Genomic DNA, 24,204 nt, shown 5'->3' on the forward strand with positions numbered 1-24,204 from the left:
TTAACCTCCACTGTCTGTGTGACATCACTGAAAAGCTTATTTCAAACAAACCATTCTGCTTCCAGCGGCATTAGCCATGTTTGTGCTGGAGGTCATGTGCTTCTCCATCGTCTTTCGGGGCAAAAAAACAAAAACGGGCAAACAAAAATGAAAATGGATTCTATAAAGAAAGGACAGAGAGATAAGAATGATTTTCTTTTTACTTCCAACAACAAACGCTACGAGAATCTATAAGGTCCTTTTGAAACATTTTTATCGCACGCTACATCTTAACAACTTTTTCTTGCAGGCTGTTCACCTTTTGAAGAATCAAAACCTTATCGGAGACGGGGGGAGAAAAAGCCACGGACGAGTATAATAACAAAGCAGAGCATCATCTTAACTCCCCTCAGGCCTCTGATAAAACCGGTGCGGCTTCTGCTCGTCTGACCGGACACGCATATTTACAGCAGATGCCTCCTGCAATTCATTTCAGCTTAATTTCATCCATCAATGCTCATCACATCATCTTCGGCGCCATAAAATGACTCATTTCACCTCCACACAGTGGGGCATCAAAAGCAAAAAGCAATACTATGTTGCACTTCTTTGTTTTCCAGTCAAAGCGCTCTCCCTAAAGTTTCATCTGGATGCATTTCAGTCAGATCTGGTGCAGAAACGACAGATTTCAAGATGCAGACGGTATCTGATGGACATCAAACACGGGACTTGAGGCTAAACAATTCACCAGTGTATCAAGTGTTATCGTGCGGCTGACACCGTCTAGAAGCCTTTGTTACGCTCTGAGGTCGTTATATTCTTTTTCAAGCTCTTGTTGAAAATAGAAAAGACTCATAATGTTAAGCTGAAGTGAATATATGGGTTAAAAGTCACTAAAGAGTCTTAAAAACTACAGGTGGGAGACATTTTTCAGCCAAATGTGCAGCTAAATTTCAACGTTTTTAGGTAATGAAGGTGACCAAACGCACGTGGCTCCTCTGCTACGTTTCATATGGAGACCCAGTGGAACGAAACTGCTTTTAAGTAAAGCCTGGAGAGCCATTAAACAGCGGAACCTGGAGAAATAAGCTCTGGAACCGAACAATCAAAGGGTGATCTCTCTGACTTTGCTGGTAATGGAACATTATTTTTTATAGACTCTCAAATTTGACTGTTTCTTTTTCCTACTTTAGCGGCAGCTGCTGCATTCGCTTCACGCAAGAACGCCATCGCCTCCACGCTTTGCATATTCAAGCTACAATGACTTCAAGCGTAAAATATCGCTGGCTGGCGCTGCGCTGGAAATGCAGCGTGCGTTTATTTATTTATTTACATGATGTGTTTAAGTTTTGGTGAGCTCTGATATCAGACATTCCCAACTGAGTATTCATAAATTAAGGATGCTGAAGCATTCTGCTAGGATACACATTTCCATAAAGTAATCAATATCTAAACAGCTTGTAAGAAGCATATTTATTATCTTGGAGTCAGAGCAAGATACTGGTTTGAAAACTGAATACTTGCAAGTTCTTCTCTATTGTGATGAATGAGATACTGCACCTTCGAACAAGCTGATGGAGAACCATAATGTCATTAGGAGGGGATAAACACTCTAAAGATGCTTCAACAGATGTATTAAACTCTCTGCAAAGCTGTGTTTTAACTACCAATCAAAGGGAAATCGGCAGCTCTGCAGCAGCGTTGATTGGAGTCGGATGACCCCCCTGAATGTGGCTGCACTCCACTTAAACTAGACATTTTCACAGGTGATTGTCATTTCGAGAGGGGGCGACTTTATTGGTCCATCAAAGGTCTACTCTGGGGGTGGAAACAAAAAGAAAAATCTGCACTTTGTAGAGTAAAATTCCGGCATAAAGTTGCAAGTTTCTATTTGAAAAGAGTCTGAATTTCAGAGTTGGTCTTTAGTACTGTAAATATGTGTCACTAGGATTGAAATTAAAAATGACACCAAAAATGTAATGTATGTTTGTATTTAAGTTTTTAAGTGTTAAAATATATCCAGAATACATTTTAACCTAAAAGAAATGTCATTGTCATTATTTCTATATGGTTGAAATTAAATTTTTTTTCATTTCAAAACAAAAAAAAAATTGCTTATTTCAAAGTTATCATATTTTCAATAGTAGTTTTTCAGTTGAGCTTTTCAGTGTTTTAAACGTTCAAAATTCAAATGCAATATTTTCAGTCTCCTGAGATTCAACTGTCTGAAATTCATCGTCTAAGTTCAATGTAAAAAAAGGGAGACAAATTTCATTTAGCTTTGGACCAAAACTGACATAATTAAAAACAAAAGCAGAAATGTATATACAGTATATTTTGTTTTTCCTTTTCCTTATACGTGCATTCGTTTATACATTCCCTTATCTCCTGTTTTTACTTTACTTCATGCATTTCTGCCTCATTATGCAAATAAGGAGGCAGCACTTCTTGGTCCAGCTCGTCTACTATTGGTCAATGAGCAAGATCGGCCAAAATCCAGGCTGCACGACCTAAAGACTAAAACTAATAATAATAATATCCTGATTTATAGATTTATACCTTAAGTTATACTTTAATTATGTCAGTTTTGGTCCTTCATATTTATTTTCCATTTATGAGCAAAACATTTAAAGTGGAGTGATATTTACCTTTTAGTCTTAAAATATCTCTATATCTTTTCTTTATCCATCTTTACAACTTTATGCATCCATAAAACCTAATTATAATGAGATATTGTGGTTAAATAAAGGGAAACATAAAGAAACAAAAACAAAAGCAAAAAAAAACAACAGTAGACTTAATTAGCTTGCATACAGAGTAAAACCGATAATGCTTCTCAGTAAAAAGTAAGAAGGAATGATAAAGAGAGTTTACATTCTGGTTATGGTCAGAAAATCCTGCTCATGTTTTTACGTGTAATTTCGTCCCAAAACAAGACGGTTGGAAGTGCTCGCAATCTTTTAGGGCCCAGGTGATGCTTTCTTTTGAAAGAAAGGCACTGCAATATAAAAACAGAGCAGCAGCCGTGAAAGTGTCTTAACAAAGAGATGAGAAAACAACGTTTTAGTTTGTTTTTGGCAAAATCCGGCAAAAACAGCCAAAAATTCAGCTCCCAGCAAAAACTGATTTTATATATCAAAACTCGCCTCCTTCTTTCAACTCCAAACTGCCAACAGATGGACCGACGCTGACTGATCCTCGCTTCCTCACCGACGTCATCATGAGGGACAAAGACACCTTTGAAGGCATCTGCTTGGTACATCAGCTGAATATTGAGCGTAATTATAAGCGCTAGCAGACTGCATAGAGGCTGCAGGGAGGCAGAGTGCACACGAGCTGCAGCCTTTCGTCAGATGGTGAGGCTTGGGAAGGACAAATACTGAATTTAAGATGAGTTATAACATTTGTGGCTTGAATGCAGAGGCTATCATTTAAAAGAAAAACATTTACATTAATATACTTTTTTTTTAAATATATTTCACAATCTATGACACGCAAATCCTTTTTTCTCCTGGTGAGTTGAGGCTTTAACGTGATCACTGGTAGAACCGTTGAAACAAATAGATGAAGAAATAAATACGATGAACAGATTCCTCCACTTATTTATTCATTCATTTTTTTAAGCAAAAGCAAAACGCTACTTTTTCCAGCTTGTCCTTTTAGCAGGGGTCACCACAGCCGATCATCACGTTCTGCATATTGATTATTGATCACGAGTCCTGGCGCCGTAAGGGCAGTGTGAGGTTCAGCGTCCGGCACAGGGACACCTTGGCTCGTGACTGACAAAAACACAACACCCTGATATTTTCCTGGATCACCTTTAGCTTTAATTGCAGCATGCGGTTATTATAAAATCATTTCAACAGGCTTCTGGAGCCTCAACTGCATTATTTCCATCTGCATCTCTCTCTAAGTTCCTCCGTGGGTGAGGGAGAGTGAGTCTTCCCCAGCACATCCCCAGGACTCGCAGTGGGGTTTAGGTCTGGCCAATCCAAGTGTGAAAATGATGTTTCATGCTCCCTGAACCGTTCTTTCACAATGTGAATGTGATGAATCCTGGCATTTTTCATCTTGGAATATGCCTATAGACAAAAAAAACCCTCTTTATTCAGTATGTTCAAATAGTCAGCTGACCTCTTTTTTTTGGGCTCTTAAAGTTGCTGAACCAAGAACAAAGTAAATGCGGTAACCCCTGAAACCCCGTTGCGGGATGCAGAACATACAGAGACGATTGCTAAGAAATGAGAGCTGCAACTCCAATGTGAAACATAATTACTGCAGTAATTCTCAAGTGGTTGACTCTATAGTGGGTTAAATCTATCTTTAATAAGGGTTTTTGCATTTTTAGCTCAATGTTTTAGTTTTGCTGTGTTTAAATTAGGTGTTCTAACCTACAACCTCTCGTTTCCTGTTGCTGCAGCATCACTTTAAAAATATCAGTGGAATTTTCAGACATTGACCGTGGCTGTTAAACTGTAAATTATTCTAACATCAGTTGCTGTTTGGTGAAATGTAATATGTAAAATGTGCATAATAAACCTTGTACTGATGGACTAGTCCCTGTTAAATTTCAAATCTCTCTTAGAAATGCTTGTGTGTGTTCTTTAAACTCTGATGAAAAGCATATCTGCATGTAAAGGCGAAAGGGAAAACATGAGAAAGACAGGATATACGTTTTGTTGCTGCCAATCCAAAGTAAACTAGTTACTGCAGCCGAGTTGTTTGTCCATATTTGTGCAAACTAAACCTGCTGGAACATTGTTATCGCTGCAGAAGTGGACCGAGCTAAGACGTGTCCATTGCAGCAGCACGGACAGCAAACTTGCAAGTGGAAGTTTTCTATGAGCAGAATCCTCCAATTTAAGAAACCATATATTTTCTTGTTATAATTTTAATCCCATAGTGTAGCCTGTGTAATCGTACATAGAGGATAAAGATCACACCTATGTCTTATGGAACAACATGAAAGCGTATGTAGGAGGTTTAGGTTCGTATCCCCTGCAGCCAGTACTCCAGTTGTAAAAGAAAATCAGGGGGGATGGTGGATTTTATCATATGGGGACAGATAATTTGTGCTGATTACAAATAATATAATATATTACAAATAATAGCACTGACCAAAACACCTGCAGAAATACTGCAGGAATGACATAGCAGCAGTTAAATGCAGCCTTCTGTAAGCTTTAAATATCCACTGGGCTTACATCAAATACATCAAAACACAACAATAAAAAACAGTTTTCTGAACTTATCAATATGACTCTGTCCTTCACAGGATAAGTAAAATGGATCACTGCAAAAATGCAAAATTTTAACAAGAATATGTGTCTTATTTCTAGTTAAAATGTCTCATTTTAGTAAAGAAATCTCATTACACTTAAAACAAGAGTTATCACTGGAAAAAACAACAATTTTCACCTGTTTCAAGTAGATTTTCACTTGAAATAAGTAGAAAAATCTGCCAGTGCAACAAGATTTTTTGCTTGTAATAAGAAGATAAATCTTGTCCCACTGGCAGATTTTCCTACTTATTTCAAGTGAAAATTTACTTGAAACATAATGATTTATTATGAATAATTTATTTTTCTGGTGTTATTTTTCTGGTGATGACTCTAAATGTTGAAATAGCAGTAAAACCACATTCATTGATGAAATGACATAAGGGATGGAAAGGGGGGATGGCAGTTTTACAGGGGGGATGATTTGGACCATTTTTATTTCAGGAGGGGATGCCATCCCCCCTGCCCCCTCAACTCCAGTACTGCCTGCAGCTTTTTCTAACTAAAACCTGATTCTGCAGATTTTAATGATTTTAAAACTAATCTATACCCATTTTAACTGCTCAATACATCCCAAATGAACCCCAAAAAAATAACATGGCAAATAAAGTTGGCTGATGTAACTGCGCTTTAACGTAACTCCACCTTAACAAGTCAATCGGCATGTTTGCAGTGAGACGATGAGAACAAATTCAGGTGACTTCACGAAGCTAGCTGGTGCAGCTATACTATTGTTTCTGTTACTAGCAGTGGATCAAAGGTTTTCCATTTTCGAGGGGTTGAATTCACTGTAGCAGGCAGAATCCATACAGTTTACATTTTTGAAATGAAAATGTAATAATGCGGACATAAGCTTTATTTCAAAAATGTAACCCAGAGTCTAGTTTGGATCATAAACAAACAGAACTGACGCACCATACATTATAAAGACTGAGTAATGATCCCGGTGGATAAATGATGCAGCTTGCCTCTGTATTTTCTGTTGCTCTATAATTCAGAGCCAGCCCTCGACCTGAAACCTAAATTAAGGTCAATCTTAAATACAAAAACATGCATTTGCAGGGGGACATACACGTCTTCTTGCGTTTTAAAAATGTGCTCAGTGTCTTGTTGAAACTCGCCTCCGTCACGTGAACTGAAGAAAATAGTTTTCTAGTAGCGGATGTGATAGCCACATGATCTTTCCACCACACAGGTGTTAATACCTGGTTTAATACTCGGGTCCCACCAGAAAAAGTGCTGCAGCCAGACTTCGCAGGAGTTTTATTCCATCTCCAGCACAAACTCAGGTCCCACCGGGGTTTTTTCAGAAGCAAAACTCTTCTGAGAACTTCTGCCCGTTCCACTGGAGTTACAAGTTTACCTGAACATGATCAGGGGGAGAATCCTGCCATTATCTGCTTACTTACTTAGACACATCACTGCCCGTGGTTTTGTCCTTTCTGCTGTTATATGTCCAAAAAGTCCACACGGTGTCAAATAAAATCTGCTTCTCGACTTCTAAGCTTATTCTCCCCCTGAACATGGTTAAAATTTCATCTGAAGCCCTCTGAATTGTTAACCAGGCAGAGTCGGTGGCAGCCCACTCATGATGATGTTTTACTTTGAAAACTGACTGAATTCTCTCGGCGATTTCTGTGTCTGACTTCCTGCCAGCGAGATCCACCACGTGCAAATTGGCACGGCTTTGCCCGGGATGAGTGGTAAATAGAGTCAGCTATCGCACAGCTTTAGCAGAGTGGACAGTGGGTTATTATGGGATGCTGCAGGGTTCTGGTGGGACCTTGGACTTTAGGGTTGACAACTTTCTCACAAGCAAATAGACAAATGACAGCATGGAAGTGGTAAAGTCTCACAATGATGTTGGTGTTTTCTACATACAGGACTGTCTCAGAAAATTTGAATATTGTGATAAAGTCCTTTATTTTCTGTAATGCAAAAATGTCATACATTCTGGATTCATTACAAATCTACGGAAGAGTATTAGGGCCACTTAAAAAAAATAAAAAGAATTCTGAGAAAAAAGTCAGAATTCTGAGAAAAAAGTCAGAATTCTGACTTTAATCTCAGAATTCTGAGAAAAAAGTCAGAATTCTGAGAAAAAAGTCAGAATTCTGACTTTAATCTCAGAATTCTGAGAAAAAAAGTCAGAATTCTGAGAAAAAAGTCAGAATTCTGACTTTAATCTCAGAATTCTGAGAAAAAAGTCAGAATTCTGAGAAAAAAGTCAGAATTCTGAGAAAAAAGTATCTTTTTTTTTTTTGGGGCAGCACGGTGGCTTAGTGGTTAGCACTGTTGCCTCACAGCAAGAAGGTCCCCGGTTCGACTCCCAGGCCCGGCAGGGGCCTTTCTGTGTGGAGTTTGCATGTTCTCCCCGTGCTTGCGTGGGTTTTCTCCGGGTACTCCGGTTTCCTCCCACAGTCATAAAACATGCACGCTAGGTTAATTGGTGATTCTAAATTGCCCGTAGGTGTGAGCGTGAGTGTTGTTGTGAGCATGGTTTGTGTGTTTATATGTGGTCCTGTGATGGACTGGTGACCTGTCCAGGGTGTAACCCCTGCCTCTCACCTGAAATGATTAAATTAAAGATTAAGATTAAAGTCAGAATTCTGACTTTTTTCTCAGAATTCTGAGATTAAAGTCAGAATTCTGACTTTTTTCTCAGAATTATTTTTTTTTTTTTTTTTAGTGGCCTAGAATTCTGACTTTTTTCTCAGAATTCTGAGATTAAAGTCAGAATTCTGAGAGAAGAGTCAGAATTCTGACTTTTTTCTCAGAATTCTGAGACTAAAGTCAGAATTCTGACTTTTTTCTCAGAATTCTGAGATTAAAATCAGAATTCTGACTTTTTTCTCAGAATTCTGACTTTTTTCTCAGAATTATTATTATTATTTTTTTAGTGGCCCAGAATTCTGACTTTTTTCTCAGAATTCTGAGATTAAAGTCAGAATTCGGACTTTTTTCTCAGAATTCTGAGATTAAAATCAGAATTCTGACTTTTTTCTCAGAATTCTTTTTATTTTTTTTAAGTGGCCCTAATACTCCGTACAAGCGTTTTATTATTTTAATATTGCTGATCATGGCTTACAGCTTAAGAAAACTCAAATATCCTATCTAAAAAAATTTGAATATTCTGGGAATCTTAATCTTAAACTGTAAACCATAATCAGCAATATTAAAATAATAAAAGGCTTGCAATATTAAGTTGATTTGTAATGAATCCAGAATGTATGACATTTTTACTTATTTATTTTTTTTAAATTGCATTACAGAAAATAGAGAACTTTATCACAATATTCTAATTTTCTGAGACAGTCCTGTATGCTCTGTTGATTCAAGCTAATGTTCAAATAAAATGCTGTCATTATAAAGCTCGCCACCAGTTATGGAAGCAAACCAGCCCCAACTTACAAATCTCAATATAAAGCATTATGGGAATCACAATTTGGGAATTTTACAGCAAACCGACATATTTGAAAGATGGAAAAAGTGGTTCAAGACTCCCCGAATCGACATTTCCTTGTCTGATTCAGGCAGTCCTTTGTCTTTTTGCGCAGCCACAGAAAAGTCTTTACATGACAGGTCACAGTTCACTGGTATTGGCAGCTATTTTTTGATCAACTCTGTGCTGCATCTGCTTTTGGAGTCCGACCACTTCAAGGTCACCGGAGTGAAAATCCTCTCAACAAAAAGCATTGGAGCCTGGAGAACTGGGGGCAAATCAAATGATCCTGAACGAGATGATCAAGTTTTCTTTCCTGACGTTCTGGACGATCTGACATCCACTTCTTACCAGTGTGTTTTGTCATATCTTTTCACACTTCCTGCATTTCCTCCTTACTAGCACAAAACTCCCGATACAGTCGGCCCGTGTTGCCCGTCTGTGATTCGGAGAGAAGCAGCCCCCTGTTCCAGGTCCTAGTGGACGTGATGGGAGGTGATGGGAGGTGAGGGCGTGTGGAGCGCCATCGCCGGACCCGTTCCTGCTTATAATGAAGAGTATGTTAAAGATCGTCATGGATACAGTAATCCCTCGCTATAACGCGGTTCATCTTTCACGTCTCGCTGCTTCACAGATTTAAATTGTGCATCGTGTTCTGCATTCTGATTGGCTAAACAGTCTCCCCTCTTCTTCACTTCCTGTGTCAATAACGTTGGTCGCTTAGCAACAAGCTGAGAATGGCCAATGAGCTTCAGCAGCAGCTCAAGAACGGGACCTTTGATGAATCGTTCATTACAATTCTCAGATATAATCCATGGTGGCATGTCGGTTTATAAGGATCTTTTTGCCCTGAAGAAAAAAAGAGCGACAACAACGACCCATAACTATGTTCTTCTCTTGAAAAAACACACCTGCACTGCAGGCTTTAGAGGAAAAAGAAGCTACAGAGCGAGTCAGGATGCAGGAGCATCAGAAGAGCAGTGAAATACGCGCAAGTCCCAATTTGTCCTATTGTATTTTTTCATAATCATTTTTCATTTTCTCCCATTCAAATCCTAATTACTTCGGCCGTGGTGGGGCGGTGCTGATCTCTGCAATTTGAAGCCTTGTAAAATAAAAGTTACTACTTCACGGATTTCACCTATCACGGGTTCTTTTTGGAACGTAACCCCCGCAAAAAACGACAATCACTATACTGTCAGACTGTATCCTGCCTCACCCACAGAACTCAGTTTATTACATTTCCAATCAGTCTCAAAAACCTCCAGGAAACTTTGTTGACCAAATATATACTGACTGTTATTGCAGTCACTGCCCCGTTGAAGACCAGGGTGCTAACAGATGAAATCCTCGTGAGAGCACAATACGTTACTGAAGTTAGTTTCATGCAATTATTTCTCAAACTACTCACTTCATTGGCATCAAATATAAGTAACACGTTATCCTGCTACTTTTTCACCCAGCTGTCACTCCGTCAGTCTGCGAAACGTCCCGATGCCAGCAGAAACCGCCTGACCTAGTTGTACGGAGAAGAGAGCAACCTCTTTCTAATATGGATCTATCCATTACAGAAGATGCACGTTGTCAGCAAAGGAAAAGGAGAAGGAGTTTAAAACTGTGTGCATGTGTGTGTGTATTCCAAATGCGTCTGTGCATGCGTGTTTGAAAGAACAAAGTGGTTGTCAGGTGCGGTTAGAGACTGGCTGGCTTATCTGGATGGGGAACATCCATCAACCAGGCCTAATAACTGAGTGGAAACAACTCCTCAGACGAGCCGCACCGCCTCGGTTTGCTCAGAGTCGGCTGCCTCTGTTCCCAAAATGTTTCTGCTTCAAGTGCAAGTTGTTCTTAATAACGAGCAGGTTTGATAAAGAGGAAGTTTCTTCGGTATGGCAGATTGTCTCACTTTAACAAAAAAATTACATTTCATTTTCCACATGCTGCAAGTACCTTGAAAGTTGCTTTTTATTCTTCACATTCATACGGATACATTTCCAATCGTGTTTAGACAGATTTCTAGCAGATGTTGTGATAATATTACGTTTTTTTAGTGTTTGTAGGCCAGCAATTGTGATTTTAAAGAATCAATGCCTTCCTATCCAAATGTGAAGGTTTGTATATAGACGAGTGTCTGAATAGGCCGCGGAGCCGCGGAGAATAAACCATCACTGCATCTTTGGAGATAAGCTGCGGCTTTTGGAAATTTGAATAGATGAGGATGTAAACGGCAGCATCAAGATCTTGCCATATATATTTATTCCTTGACAGAAGAAAAAAATTAAAGGGCACACGCTGCATTACTTGAAAACAAAATCAAAACACTTCTCTCCTTGAGAGCAGATACATTTGAGCAATCTGAAAAATGCAACACTCCCTTTGTTTAGTTTATTGTTTATTGGCCTTGAAAACGTGTCATTGAGAGAGGATATTGTGACATCACATCTCCCTACCCACGCTTTCACATCATGCTGCACTCAATGGACCTGAGAAGCGAGAAGTCAGACATTCTTCTCTCGCTTTCTTTTTGCTAAATATCAAATCTGCTGTTATAAGATTCTATTATAATCACATTTAAATCAAACAGCAATGAACTTGAGTTGCTGTACCAGTACTTTTTCTACTTTTTCTGACTGCCCAAAAGGTTTTCCATATTTTTTTTTTTCCTAGAACCTGGAAATTCTGATTTCCCAATTGCTTTGGAATGCAGCAACAGAACTATAACCAACCACAGAAAAGAATTATAATAACATAAACTTGTATAAAAGTACTAAAGCATAGTTGATACAAGTAAAAATCTTAAGTGACTGAAATTTCAGGGGAAAAACATCAAAGTTAAAGGTGGATTCAGGGTCAGAATCACTTCTGCATCTATCAGCTTTCAGAATCTGTTGGAATGACGTGGATGGCGTAAACGGTCAAAGAGCTACGGTATTTCAAAGAGTTGGTATTTCAAAGAATGCGTGTCAATAACCAGTGGTTAGGGACCCCACATAGGGAGAGACTTGAGGAACGTCTGCTCTATAATCTGCGTTAGCATTCATGAGGCAGTTTACCAGCCAGGCTCCGTTCAACGCACTCACAACTGCAGTCATCGACATCTGAATTGGCTCAAAAACACACGTTACGCCAGAATCTGGAACGATATCTGTTCTTGTCTAAGGACAACTTTGATGAAATTATAGATTGGTAACAGACTGATATACTTTTAGGCCCAAACAGCAAATCATGCATTTGTGAGTCAAACTGTTGAAGTAACATTTATTTCCCCAGCTGCAGCCGTGTGACGGGGACTGCACTTTTCGACTTGTTGACTAATCAATGGTTATTTCTGTCGTGCCTTCAGCGGCCTCATCATGACAACTGGTCATCACAGCTCACACAAACAACTCTCCATGCAGCGGTGCGTTGGTACAGGCTGAAGATGGCTGACATCGCCTCATGTCTGGTGCTGGGTGGCATCACCAACATCAAACTGGCTGCTGCAAAGACATCTGGTGATATGTTCATATGACATAAGTTCTTCTTCTTTAAAGCTACATGTAGCCTAAACTGCCCCCTGTATTTCATGTAATGCATTATAATAACACTTGAACAGTCTCCTCTGGTGCACTGTAAAAAGTGAACCACTGGGTGTAGCAATAGGTCATGTGACCAATTGGTACCTGAAGATTATGATTATGAAGCCTTTTTTTTCTTTGTCTGGTGTGCATGTTGCTCTGAAAGCCTAAGGGAACACGGCCACCGTATGTCCATCAAAGTTAGCAGCTCCTTCAGCGGATCCCCCCGGAAAAATCCCCAGAGCTGCCGGCAGATGGTTAAAACTAAAATTAAAGCTGCAAGCAGCGATGAACGGGCCCTCGTGCGTGTAATTTTCACCAATAAAGGTCAAGGACTCAAAAATAAGTCTGATGACACCACCCACGACTCTTTATGTCAAACCATTCAACAGTTATGGCAGAAAATAGGGACTATCAAATATGGACCAATCAGATGAAGGGGTTGGGCTAATTTGCACCAATTATGTTCAAGTACTCAATACCGAGTCCGATGACATCACCCACGAGTCTTTATGTCAAACCATTCAAAAGTTATGGCAAAAAGTAGGAACTAACAAATATGGACCAATCAGATGAAGAGGCGGGCTTTTTGGCGTCTATCGTCGCCACGGTAACGTTTTTGACTGAGAAAAGTAATGCCCGTCGTCGCAGGATGGAGATGCACATTTTGATGTATAACACACCTGGGTGCACGTTACGGTTCGGGCCGCATTAACGGCTGAAGAAATGGCATAAATTGCGCCAAATATACACAATTAATTCAAAATGGCCGACTTCCTTTTCGGTTTCGGCCATGGCGCCAAGTAACTTTTCTTTAAGTTGCGACATGATACAGGTGTGTACCGATTTTCGTGCATGTACGTCAAACCGTATTATGGGGCTTGAGGCACGAAGATTTAGGGGGGCGCTGTTGAGCCGTTAGGCCACGCCCATTAATGCAAACCATTAAATATCACATTTTTCGCCAGGCCTGGCTTAGTGCAAAATTTGGTGACTTTTGGGGCACGTTTAGGGGGGCAAAAAGGCCCTCATTTCGTCAGAAGAAAAACGAGTTAAATAAAAACATTTCCTACAGATACAATAGGGCCTTCGCACTGTAAGTGCTCGGGCCCTAATAACTGTCGCGTTTAGCCAACGCTGGGTTCGTAAAAATTAACATAGTGCGGCGATTACGCATGAGCTTTATTAATTCTTCTGCCATAGTACAAAAGAAAGGGTGTGGTGCCAAAGCAATGAAACAAGTGAGACCAAAGCAGTTTCTTGTAACGAGGCTGTAAATATGTTTATTTCTACTCTAAAATGTGGACATCTTTAAAGGTATTGTGACATGAAAAACAAATTTTTCTTGATTTTTTGTGTTTTGTTCGGTGTCTTGACATCAATTACACCCAAAAAACAACGAACTTTTAACATTCAGTGTATTGTGTGCTTTCTGGGATTTTCCGCATAACTATGCAAAAACGGCGCATGTGGTTTGGTGGCGGGTCGTTACGTAACGACCCGCTAAATCACCGCCCCTTCCACCCAGCTCCCTGCCTCCTCTCCTCTCCAGCGCACCATAAAGGCTGATTTATGGTTCCGCGTTACACCGACGCAGAGCCTACGGCGTAGGGTTACGCGGCGACGCGCACCGTACGCTGAACCCTACGGCGTAGGCTCTGCGTCGATTTAACGCGGAACCATAAATCAGGCTTAACACGGAGCTGTTTAGAGCCTCTTTTGTTCTAATCACCGGAGGAAAACTGCTAAGAAGACCCGCGGCCACTGACTGGACTTAAGATAAGGGGACACTTTATTTACATGCCTTTATTTTTATGATTGTTTGCGGTGGACTACTTCGCCGTGCTGCTTTTCCGTGCATGCTTCGCCTGTCGCTCCCGGCTTAACTCTCCGAAGCCGCTGTTAGAAGTCCGGTTCGGTGTGCGCACGGGCTGTAGTCGCCCTGTCTGGGCTGTGTGTGTGGGTGTTTGTGGTTTGGTGTGCGCGCGTGTGTGTGGAGACGCCGGCAGAAGTGTGTAGCAGTTGGTTGGAGGAGGAGGTTGGGAGGAGGAGCGGGGCAATGATTGACAGGAAAGGGGGAAAAGGAAGCGTTTTTCACGGCGCAAAAAAACACCGTCATAAAAAGCCAGGAATGGAGTACTGGAGTGAAGTTTTTCTTGTTACACCCTTTTAGACACATTTGAGGGATGTTGGCCAAGACTTTTAATAGTGTTAAAAGCATGTTAAAAATGATGTCACAATACCTTTAACATGGTAGTCAATGGAGACAGACTCTTTTGGAGCCAGCCTCTATCGGCCGGTGGAGGAACTGCAACAAGTCTTAGTTCTGCATGAGTCTCAACCCGGACGTTAGCTGGCTGGTGGTTGTCTGACACCAACCGTCCAACCTCATGCCGAGCAAAGATTCGTTGCAGTTCTTTGACCGGCGCTCGAGGCTGGCTTTGTCAAGTTAAATATACGTTTTATTTTTCCATAGCACAGTAAAAAAAAAAGCTTCAGGTGACCAAAGTTAAGTGGTCAAATACGACACATTGACAAATTAGTCAGTTATGTTGGTTCTGTCTAATAATCGCTGCAGTAATAATGTAGTAATTACTGTAATAATGTCCTTTTGCAGTTACTGATTGTAATCAAACGATCACCAATAAAGAAGGAAATTACGTACGAGGGGGGTTGAGGGGAGGTGAGAAGCTCCCGTACAACAGCTGCCACGACAGATGTGGAAAGACGTGGTAAAAAAGAAAAAGAGTTGTAGTACAGTTGATGTGATCATTTGGACCAAAGCATCTTACAGACTTTTCATTAAGATCTCAGGAAATGCCGTCAACTTGTGAAAAACAGAGTCAGAATATGTCTCTTTTAATATTGCTCCCTTCAAGCTGACTCCTGCACTTTTATGCACATTAAGTAGAATCCCGTATTTGCTGTGATTGATAAATTATTAAATGTGAAGCATTCACAACTGAGTTGTTAAGAACCTCCTATCTTTTCATCTTGTGCATCTGATCACACGTCCTGCAGTCTAATGTATTCACATTCATTCTACAAACATTCTGCTCTCCGCATGTCATCACCTTCCCTTTACATTTTTCTGATAGAAGACAGCTCTACCATTCCCAAATCAAAATATTCTGTTGTCATTGGTAAAATGTTCCCCAGCCACGAGAAAGATAAGCAGATCCAGAGTATCAGCATCCAACAAAGTGAAAACGTTTCCAAGGTTTGGAACTACGATTAATACTGACAGAACATTTATTCCTCAAAGGCAAGCCAGCGAAATAGCAGTCATTTTCAAAAGTACAAATTTATTTTACTTTATTTTCTTTAACTGGGACTAAAAAAGAAGAAAAACTTCATTGTGATATAAAAGAAGGAAATATATATATATATATATATATATATATATATATATATATATATATATATATATATATATATATATATATATATATATATATATATATATATATATATATTCTGGATTCATTACAAATCAACTGAAATATTGCAAGCCTTTTATTATTTTAATATTGCTGATTATGGCTTACAGTTTAAGGTTAAGATTCCCAGAATATTCAAATTTTTTGAGATAGGATATTTGAGTTTTCTTAAACTGTAAGCCATGATCAGCAATATTAAAATAATAAAAGGCTTGCAATATTTCAGTTGATTTGTAATGAATCCAGAATGTTTGACATTTTTGCATTACAGAAAATAAAGGACTATCACAATATTCTAATTTTCTGAGACAGTCCTGTATATATATGCAGGAACTTGAGGTTAAAGACTTTTGGTCTCTTTACTTTTATATGTTTTATAAATAATAACTTTGTACTGTTTGTACAAATTAACAAAAACACTGAGGTGAATAGTGACTTTCTATCTTCTTACCTAACTACGAAGACCTCCTGTGCACATATCCTTTAAATCCTTTAGATTAGCAAGAATGACGCCAAAGCAAAGTGACTCAAAACTAATAGTTTTTTGGGGCAAATGATTGAAACACGTCTGTCTCTCTGAGACAATGGCAATTATCTCATTATTGACTTTATTGTAATGACTTATTTTAATTGAGTATTAAGCCGTCATCCCGTCCCTCTCTGCTGTGCTTCAGCTGTTCCTCCACAGGCCCTCCCCGTGAAGGCACGTGTAAGAAGCAGCATGCACAGACTTGTAATTAGGGCAACTCTTTAAGTGACAGTTATTCACTACAGCTCTGTGGAGGACTGCTGAGTTTTCTGACTGATTATTTCCTCTTAGATGAAGTAGATTCCTGCAAACAGCCTCCAGGGAAATTCAGATGAGTCTGCTTTTCCCAAATCCAGCTGAGTCATGTAGCGAATTGTGAAATCTAATATAAAAATCATACAAGGACAAATACTGTACGGGCAGGGATCAATTGTGAGAGACATGCTGTTTGAATCGTTCATGACTGTCATTCCAGTCCACTACCTAACTGTACCTTCCACTTTCAACACCGATATTGTGACTGTCGAAAAGGCTGAACTCAGCCCACACTACAATCTAAAGTTAAACCAATGCTATATTCTTAAGAATATAGCTTTTATTCTAAAAGGTCCATATAAGCCTAGCTAAGAGTATTAAGGAGTGGACTTTTCTTTTAGCTTTGCAAGCACAAACATCCAGTTTATTAAACTTTTTTTTTTCCCTTTACAATCCTGAAATTCAATTAACGGTCTATCCAAAATATGATTACCCAAAGGAATAAAATAAACATTCAGCGAACAAACAAACCGCTGTCCTTGAGTAATGATTTATGGAGCTGCAACCTCCTCCGACTCCACTCTGCCGCTCCGTACACACAATTAAACAAAAACAACTTTCAGAGCTGAATGTGTGGAGGTGAGAGGACGCGTTGATATCCATACGCCTCTTTCTAACAGAGACCCAGTTTGTCTAAAAACTTGCAGTGGATCAGTATTTCTGCTTGAGCACACAAAGGCTCCACGGGACAGGACGGGGGTGCAAGCTGGAGACACCACCTGGCCGGCTTCCACTTCCTGCTGTCTGGCCTTGTTTTAGCCCCTAACAAACATCCCGGGACAGCAGCAGGTCACGGCCAGGAGTTTTACGCCTCGCTGATTTGTCACCTGGCATTGCGCACTGGTCCGGTCTTGTGATATTTCTGCCCCGACACCTGTCTGGATCCCTGACCATTAAGTACAGAAAGACAAAATTGAATCCCTTTTATAGCCGCTGACCCTGCGTTGGCACCGCACCCTCGACATTCCAGGAAACATTATCTTCTGTGACAGGTATTGGAAACAAGGGCACAGTGATTATTGTCTTTGTAAATGAATTATGGTGCACAAACACGACGACTGATTTGATTCCAGCAGTGAATAAAACTATATCAAGGAGCTTTATGAGCCTGAATGCAAACAGATGGTGTATTGATTAAACTTTAATCTCAATCTGCAAACAGAAATCTGAAGGTTCTCTGACCTTCACTAAATGCAGCTGCTCAAGCGAGAGTGCCCATGTGACTGTAAGGGTTGATATCATATGTGGCGTGCGTGTGGATTGGTTCTTTAGTTCTCCACCACTACCTCCAATCCGGAGCACAGATAGTTTTTCTTTATAAATTTGAGAGTATTAATGTGTATTTTCATGCTCAGATATTGTGCTGCAGTTCCTCGAAACTTCACACACACAAAATCTCGGCTTGGGAGCAAATATGTTCTGCTCCTCTTTAGAGCTGAATAAGTGCTCTTAACTTCATTGTTCCACTCCAGTTTAAGCTCTTCTCCGTGCATCCAAGCCTTTTCTGAGCACTTATGAAACTTCCCCCGACTGATTTCCTCTGCCTGCGCTTGTCTCGCTGCAGGATGACCCAGTCAGATTCCCCGTGCACGCACAACGCCGGATGTGGTGCTAACATTTTGTTTTGTTGGGCTGGTTACATAATTCAGGAGCTTAAGCCCAATATTAGAGCACCAGTACTTTATAACCTGCCATGTAAGACATGTAGCTGTCTGTTTCATGTACATTTCTGTAAGATCTTGTGTCAGTCGAATCTCTGGAAAGTTGGCACCTACTGTAAAGCGTTAAATGTACGATCTCACAGTCAGTGCCACTAGATCCAACTGACAGTTTCAGGCCCAAAAGCTGCACAAAAAACGTACAAAACGACCCAAATTATCAGATCAATGTTTGTTGAGAGTCTTATGGAACTTTTCCACTAGTACCTACTCAGCCTGCTCGCCTCCACTCGGTTTGGTTCTTTCCCACTAGAGGTCTAACTTGCTGAGTAAATACTTTTCTGTAACTACTCTGCCGAAGTTCTAAGTCAGGCTGAATCTGACGTCATCACACTACAGGCCACCGATTGGTCGGGGGTTGGAGTCAGATGTCTGAGTCAAGATGTGACATCAGAGAAAGAGACTCTGACGGCGGCTTCTGGTTCATTTTATTCAACAGGCAACGGCAGCACAAAAGTCTGTTTGGTGATCCAACTCTGAGGTGCAGATGTTTATAAACCTGGTGGCTGAGGAGAGAATTAAAAAGGGATCTAGACGGGCGATAAGGAACGACAAGATTTACCAGGAGCTCTGTCACTTCATAGCTGCTCAGCTACCAACAGACTTTTCAGCAGCGCCGAGACAAACTAAAAGAAAATTAAAAAGTGGCGCCGCTTGAAGCTTCTTTCACTCTCATTTTGGTATCGAACACAAGCCACAGACCCAGCAGCACATCTATCATCTTTAGTGTTGTTGTCTTCGTTTAGATCACATAATCAAATACGTCACAGCTAGGGATGGGAATCGAGAACCGGTTCTTGTTGAGAACCGGTTCCCAGTGTTTCAATTCCTTGGAATCATTTGCCTTTTTCGCAAACGATTCCCTTATCGATTCCAGTGGGCGCGAATGCGCACGTTGCGCGACGTGCACATTCGCGCCCAGCAGGAAAACACGGGGACAAAGCGGCATAAACGCTCGAAAGTTACATTTTACCAAAAAGGATGACAACAGGGCAACAATACTTGCAATGTGGACATTTCAACAAAGGGGGGAAACTGTTAGGACTCAGCCGGCTGATGCGCTGGGAGCGCTGAGTCAGCCGGAGTGTGGTAAGGCTGATTTATGGTTCCGCGTTACACAAACGCAGAGCCTACGGCGTAGGGTACGCGGCGACATGCACCGTACGGCGCGCTCCGCGTACCCTACGCCGTAGGCTCTGCGTCGATTTAACGCGGAACCATAAATCATGCTTTAGAAGAGCTGCAGCTCTTAGACACAGCTGCAGCTCGTCAGTCTATGGGAGAAGTTAAAGAGCATCTACTGCTAGATTCTCCTTTCATCAAGGCAGGGAAGAGTATCAGGCCAGAATAGATGAATGTCCCCAAGCAGTGACTAAGTTTGTTGTGTTGAACATGTTACTGGACATTCTTGTGTAATTGCCACAAAATAATTTGTTGTATTTAGTTAATTTCTACAGAAGAATATTTATTTTATTATTATAATTTTATATTAAATACATATTTTATATTACAAATAATTTAGTGGGGACCCCCTGGCACCATCGAGGAGCCCAAGGCTGGGGGCATCTTAAGACCTCACTTATATTTTTTTTGTTCAAAGATATAAAACAAAGTTGATACTAAAATTGTTTGTTTTCCAAATGAGAATCGATAAGAGAATCGATAAAGAATCGAATCGTTAAGCAGAATCGAAAATGGAATCGGAATCGAAAAAATCTTATCAATTCCCATCCATAGTCACAGCAGCTTCGCTCCAACCTCCTACTTCTGCTCCAGGTGCTGAATTGTTATGGAAAAGAAACAAGGCCGAGTTGAGATGAGTAGAGCTGAGTAGGTACTAGTGGAAAAGTGCCATTAGTGCATTATGAGAGCAAAGAAGTCGAAGCATGTATAGAAAACCTACAAAAACAAACCATAACAGATAAGCACATCTCACATCTACTAAGAGGTTATTCAATGAGGCACATCTCTATAACTGTTTCCCTGAGGACTTCTGTTCTGTAGCAACACTGTCTGATCTGCTCAGACCTGTAACTACTAGTTAACTTCCCACCTGGCTTTGTGAACCTGAGTCCACACATCCTGATACCTTCAAATATCAGCGCACAAGCAGAGACTTTACGTCTAAGGCGAGAGTTTTGAGAGAGAACAGCACAATATCAGAGTACACAGTGAAAGCTCTCCCCGTGGAGTCGTTTCTCTCTTTACCTTTGGGACTTCCAGCTCATCCATGGCACAGATGTTGTTGCACATGTCTGCAGCTACTTTGTTATGCGGTTCCATGTCCACGTATATACGTGTACCTGCCCACATCACTTGTCTCTGTGAACTCTTTACTCGTATGACAGTCCGGGCCACACAAGGACAGATGCACTGATACCCACACTTTGTTCTCTTCATTGTTTGTAGTGAGATTGATTGCTAAACATAATGGGCACATCTGTGCATGATAATAGCCGTGTAAATAGAGCGATGTGGAATGTAACCCCACCACCACCATCCTATGCCGTGTACCTGGTGTCAACAGGATGACGGAGGTGACGATCAGCGAGCAGATGACCAGAATGACAAGGAGGGCGATCGCTATTCCCTTCCAGTTCCTCTGCGGAGGGTTACTGCCCACCAGCTCCTACGGAGAGACACACAAGAGAAGAGCAATGGTCATTAAAAATGATTATCAACAGAGCCAGTTAGAGAACACATTTTAAAAAGGAAGGACAGGGACAAAATAGAAGAGAAAAGATGTAGAAAAGGCAAGTCAGACAAGGAAGATCTAAGGGGGGGGAGGAAAGGGGGGGGTATAAATGGCAAACTCATGAGGAGAAAATCTGGGGGCGTCGGTCAAGGACGAACATGAGTCAGAGTCGCAGTTTCCCGAGGAGACACGATAGTGCCGGCAACAGCAGCAGCAGGCGGAGGAGGGGGAGAATTCTTAATGAGGCGAGCATCAGCGGCCATCACACGCAAACCAATGTGACAGATAAAAATGGAGCTCACGACACGTCGGTGAATTAGATGCTTGACAACAGTGCAGAGAGGAGCTTTGGGGCCGGCAAATTGGCTGTGAGTAATGAGCAACCTTGAGGCTTTTTTTCCTCCTTTTCTTTTTTTTTGGGAGGGGGGGGGGTCTGACTAACAAACTCAAAGAAAAATATACTTATTGCAGTTTAATATTGTGAAAACAAAAATTTAAATTTTTTATCACCGCATGGTATAAAAGTGGGAATAATTGGGGAAATGCCGCTTCAGGCGCCCTGTTCATGCCTAAAATGAAATAATGTGCAAATAATGAGAAATCCATTTGACACATAGTGATGTGCAGCAGGTGGTTCAGGGAACGATTAAATGAGCACAAAATTTTCATTATATATTACTGGAACAATTTCAAGCAGCCCAGTTTGAAGTATTGACGACTTTAAAAGTCTTCCAGTCAAGGAAATGAAGGCTTTCAGCTTCGCTTTGGCGGAGTTTTGCATTTTACTTAAGCTGAAGGTGATTTTATTCACTTGATACCAACAACAAAAATAAATTGAGAAAGTGCTTGATTTATTATTACCCTGACACCACACCAATAGCCCCGAGTCATACACGCCACAAATCACCACACTCTGTCAGTTTGGAACCAGGTTTAACGTGGACAGAAACATTCATTGCTCAGGTGCAACAAAGTGTAACAGACAATTTTAACTCTGGTTAAAATTAGGAAACCTTATGTTACTTGAAAGAAAAAACACCCTACGATCAAAAGGAATGAGTTTTCAAGTATGTTTATATAAATAATGACAAAATCTGAGATTATTATTGTAACGTTGGGTGTCTTTGGACAAACACTGCACTGTTGTCCAAGATCTCCATATTATGTTCTGCATAAAATAAATAAATGTTATTTGAAAAAATAACATAAAAATTGGAGGAAATTGTGGGTTTTGTGTCTTGCTATGTCACCAAGAACAACTCCTATGTACAGTTTGTTTGAAGGTGATTGACGTAACTTCAGACTTCAAAAGTGAAGCCACTACAGGAGTAGCTTACACCTATATTTCACCTAATAGCCACTAGGGATGGGCGGTATGGACTAAAAAATGTATCACAATGTATCATTTCTGGCATTTATCCCGATAACAATAAAAATGACGATAAAAAAAAATACCAATTCAACTCCACCTTTGTAACTATAAATCTATCACCACATTCAGTCTTTGGAGCCCCCAAAACACTGCTCTAAAAGATACTAAATGCTACTAAACTACACCAATTAAGTTGAATTAATAAAAACCAATTAAATGAGTTACACCTGTACTGCAAAACTGTAATGACTCAGATCTGCCATGTTTGTTACACAAACACATATCAACAGGAATTTTTCCTTCCTTCCTTCCTTCCTTCCTTCCTTCCTTCCTTCCTTCCTTCCTTCCTTCCTTCCTTCCTTCCTTCCTTCCTTCCTTCCTTCCTTCCTTCCTTCCTTCCTTCCTTCCTTCCTTCCTTCCTTCCTTCCTTCCTTCCTTCCTTCCTTCCTTCCTTCCTTCCTTCCTTCCTTCCTTCCTTCCTTCCTTCCTTCCTTCCTTCCTTCCTTCCTTCCTTCCTTCCTTCCTTCCTTCCTTCCTTCCTTCCTTCCTTCCTTCCTTCCTTCCTTCCTTCCTTCCTTCCTTCCTTCCTTCCTTCCGCGTGGATTTAACACAGAACCATAAATCAACTTCACACAAAAACGTCATCAACGGGAATTTATCGTTTTTACCGCGAGATGACAAATTCTTACCATGGGGAATTTTTTTGACGGTATATCCATCGTGAACGGTAAAATATTGCCCATTCCTAATAGATTCCAGCAGAAAGCAAGGTTAGATAAATGAATTCCCCACTTCATTTGTTACCCTTAAAAACATTTCCTTTATGCTTTTAGACCTTACTCCCATGGTTTATTTATAGCAGAAGGCCCAACTCTGATGAGAAATTTCAGATCCCTCTCTGCTGTGCTGCAGCTCTGCCTGCACAGTGTGTGTGCACAGGCTAGTATAACCAGGACAACTCTTTTGAGTGGTAGTGATATGTGATCACTCTTGGTGACTCCTCTTGGCTGTGAGCAGTTGCTTCTACTCAAGACTGCACCCTAAATATGTTTCATAGGCACATCCAGTCAGAATCAAACCTTCTCGACTGTTCATTTGCATTAGACTTTGGAAGCCATCACATTCAATCAGTGTGTCCTTACTGACGTCCCTGAACCATCATGGACTGTTGGTTTGTAAATGATTCAACTTCTTGCTTCACTTGTGACCCATACAAACTTGATTATGTTATTGTTTCAGACATTATGTCCAACGTGCAGAACTTGCTAACTTTGACAAGAGAGTGGACTTGAAACTTCAAAACTGCAATGACTTTCAAATCCCACCCCGTCCCTCTCTGCTGTGCATCGGCTCTGCTGCCACAACAGGTACATGTACAGAGTAGCATGAACAGTCTAATAACCAGAGCTTAGCCCTATGGTGGACTTGCATAAGTTAACAGAATGCTGATAGTGATCGGAAATCGGGGCCAATAACGTGATTTCTGAACGATCGGGATCAGGTGGAAATGATCAGATTTTTTTCCTTTTTTATTTTCACTAAAATACATTACTTATTCATTTTTAGTCTATCCGTAAGTTGGACCGTTAGATATTAATGTCAGGGGGAGTAGGCGTACTACTAGAGTAGAAGTAACTAGTGAGCTGACATAAGAAAGAGGAAACCTGAAACAGGTTCCTCAGCATTATGGAAATGTCGGCATTTTACTGTAGACAGCTAATGCAGTGCTACAGGCACTTCTATTGTTTTCAATTTGGGAATTTACGAGGACGTAAAGGGCAGAGCTGCTTCTTTTTTTCTTATATTTTGTGCATTGCTAAAGTATAGGATCAGGACTCGGTTTTAGCAGACAATCATCAAATTGCTTGGGAAACCCTT

At 40.5% G+C, this 24,204-nt stretch overlaps 1 protein-coding gene across 4 annotated transcripts in view; it reads right to left on the reverse strand.

The window, feature by feature from the left end:
- Positions 1-24,204, reverse strand: part of LOC133423706 (dipeptidyl aminopeptidase-like protein 6) — a 338,469-nt gene that overhangs the window by 87,693 nt on the left and 226,572 nt on the right. For all 4 annotated transcript variants that reach the window (XM_061714009.1, XM_061714010.1, XM_061714007.1 and 1 more), the window contains exon 2: positions 20,774-20,888. In XM_061714009.1, coding sequence (XP_061569993.1) covers positions 20,774-20,888 — 115 coding nt within the window. The remainder of the gene's footprint in view (positions 1-20,773; positions 20,889-24,204) is intronic.

The sequence above is a fragment of the Cololabis saira genome, chromosome 22, assembly GCF_033807715.1.
Source record: "Cololabis saira isolate AMF1-May2022 chromosome 22, fColSai1.1, whole genome shotgun sequence".
In the NCBI taxonomy this organism is placed as follows: Eukaryota; Metazoa; Chordata; class Actinopteri; order Beloniformes; family Belonidae; genus Cololabis; species Cololabis saira.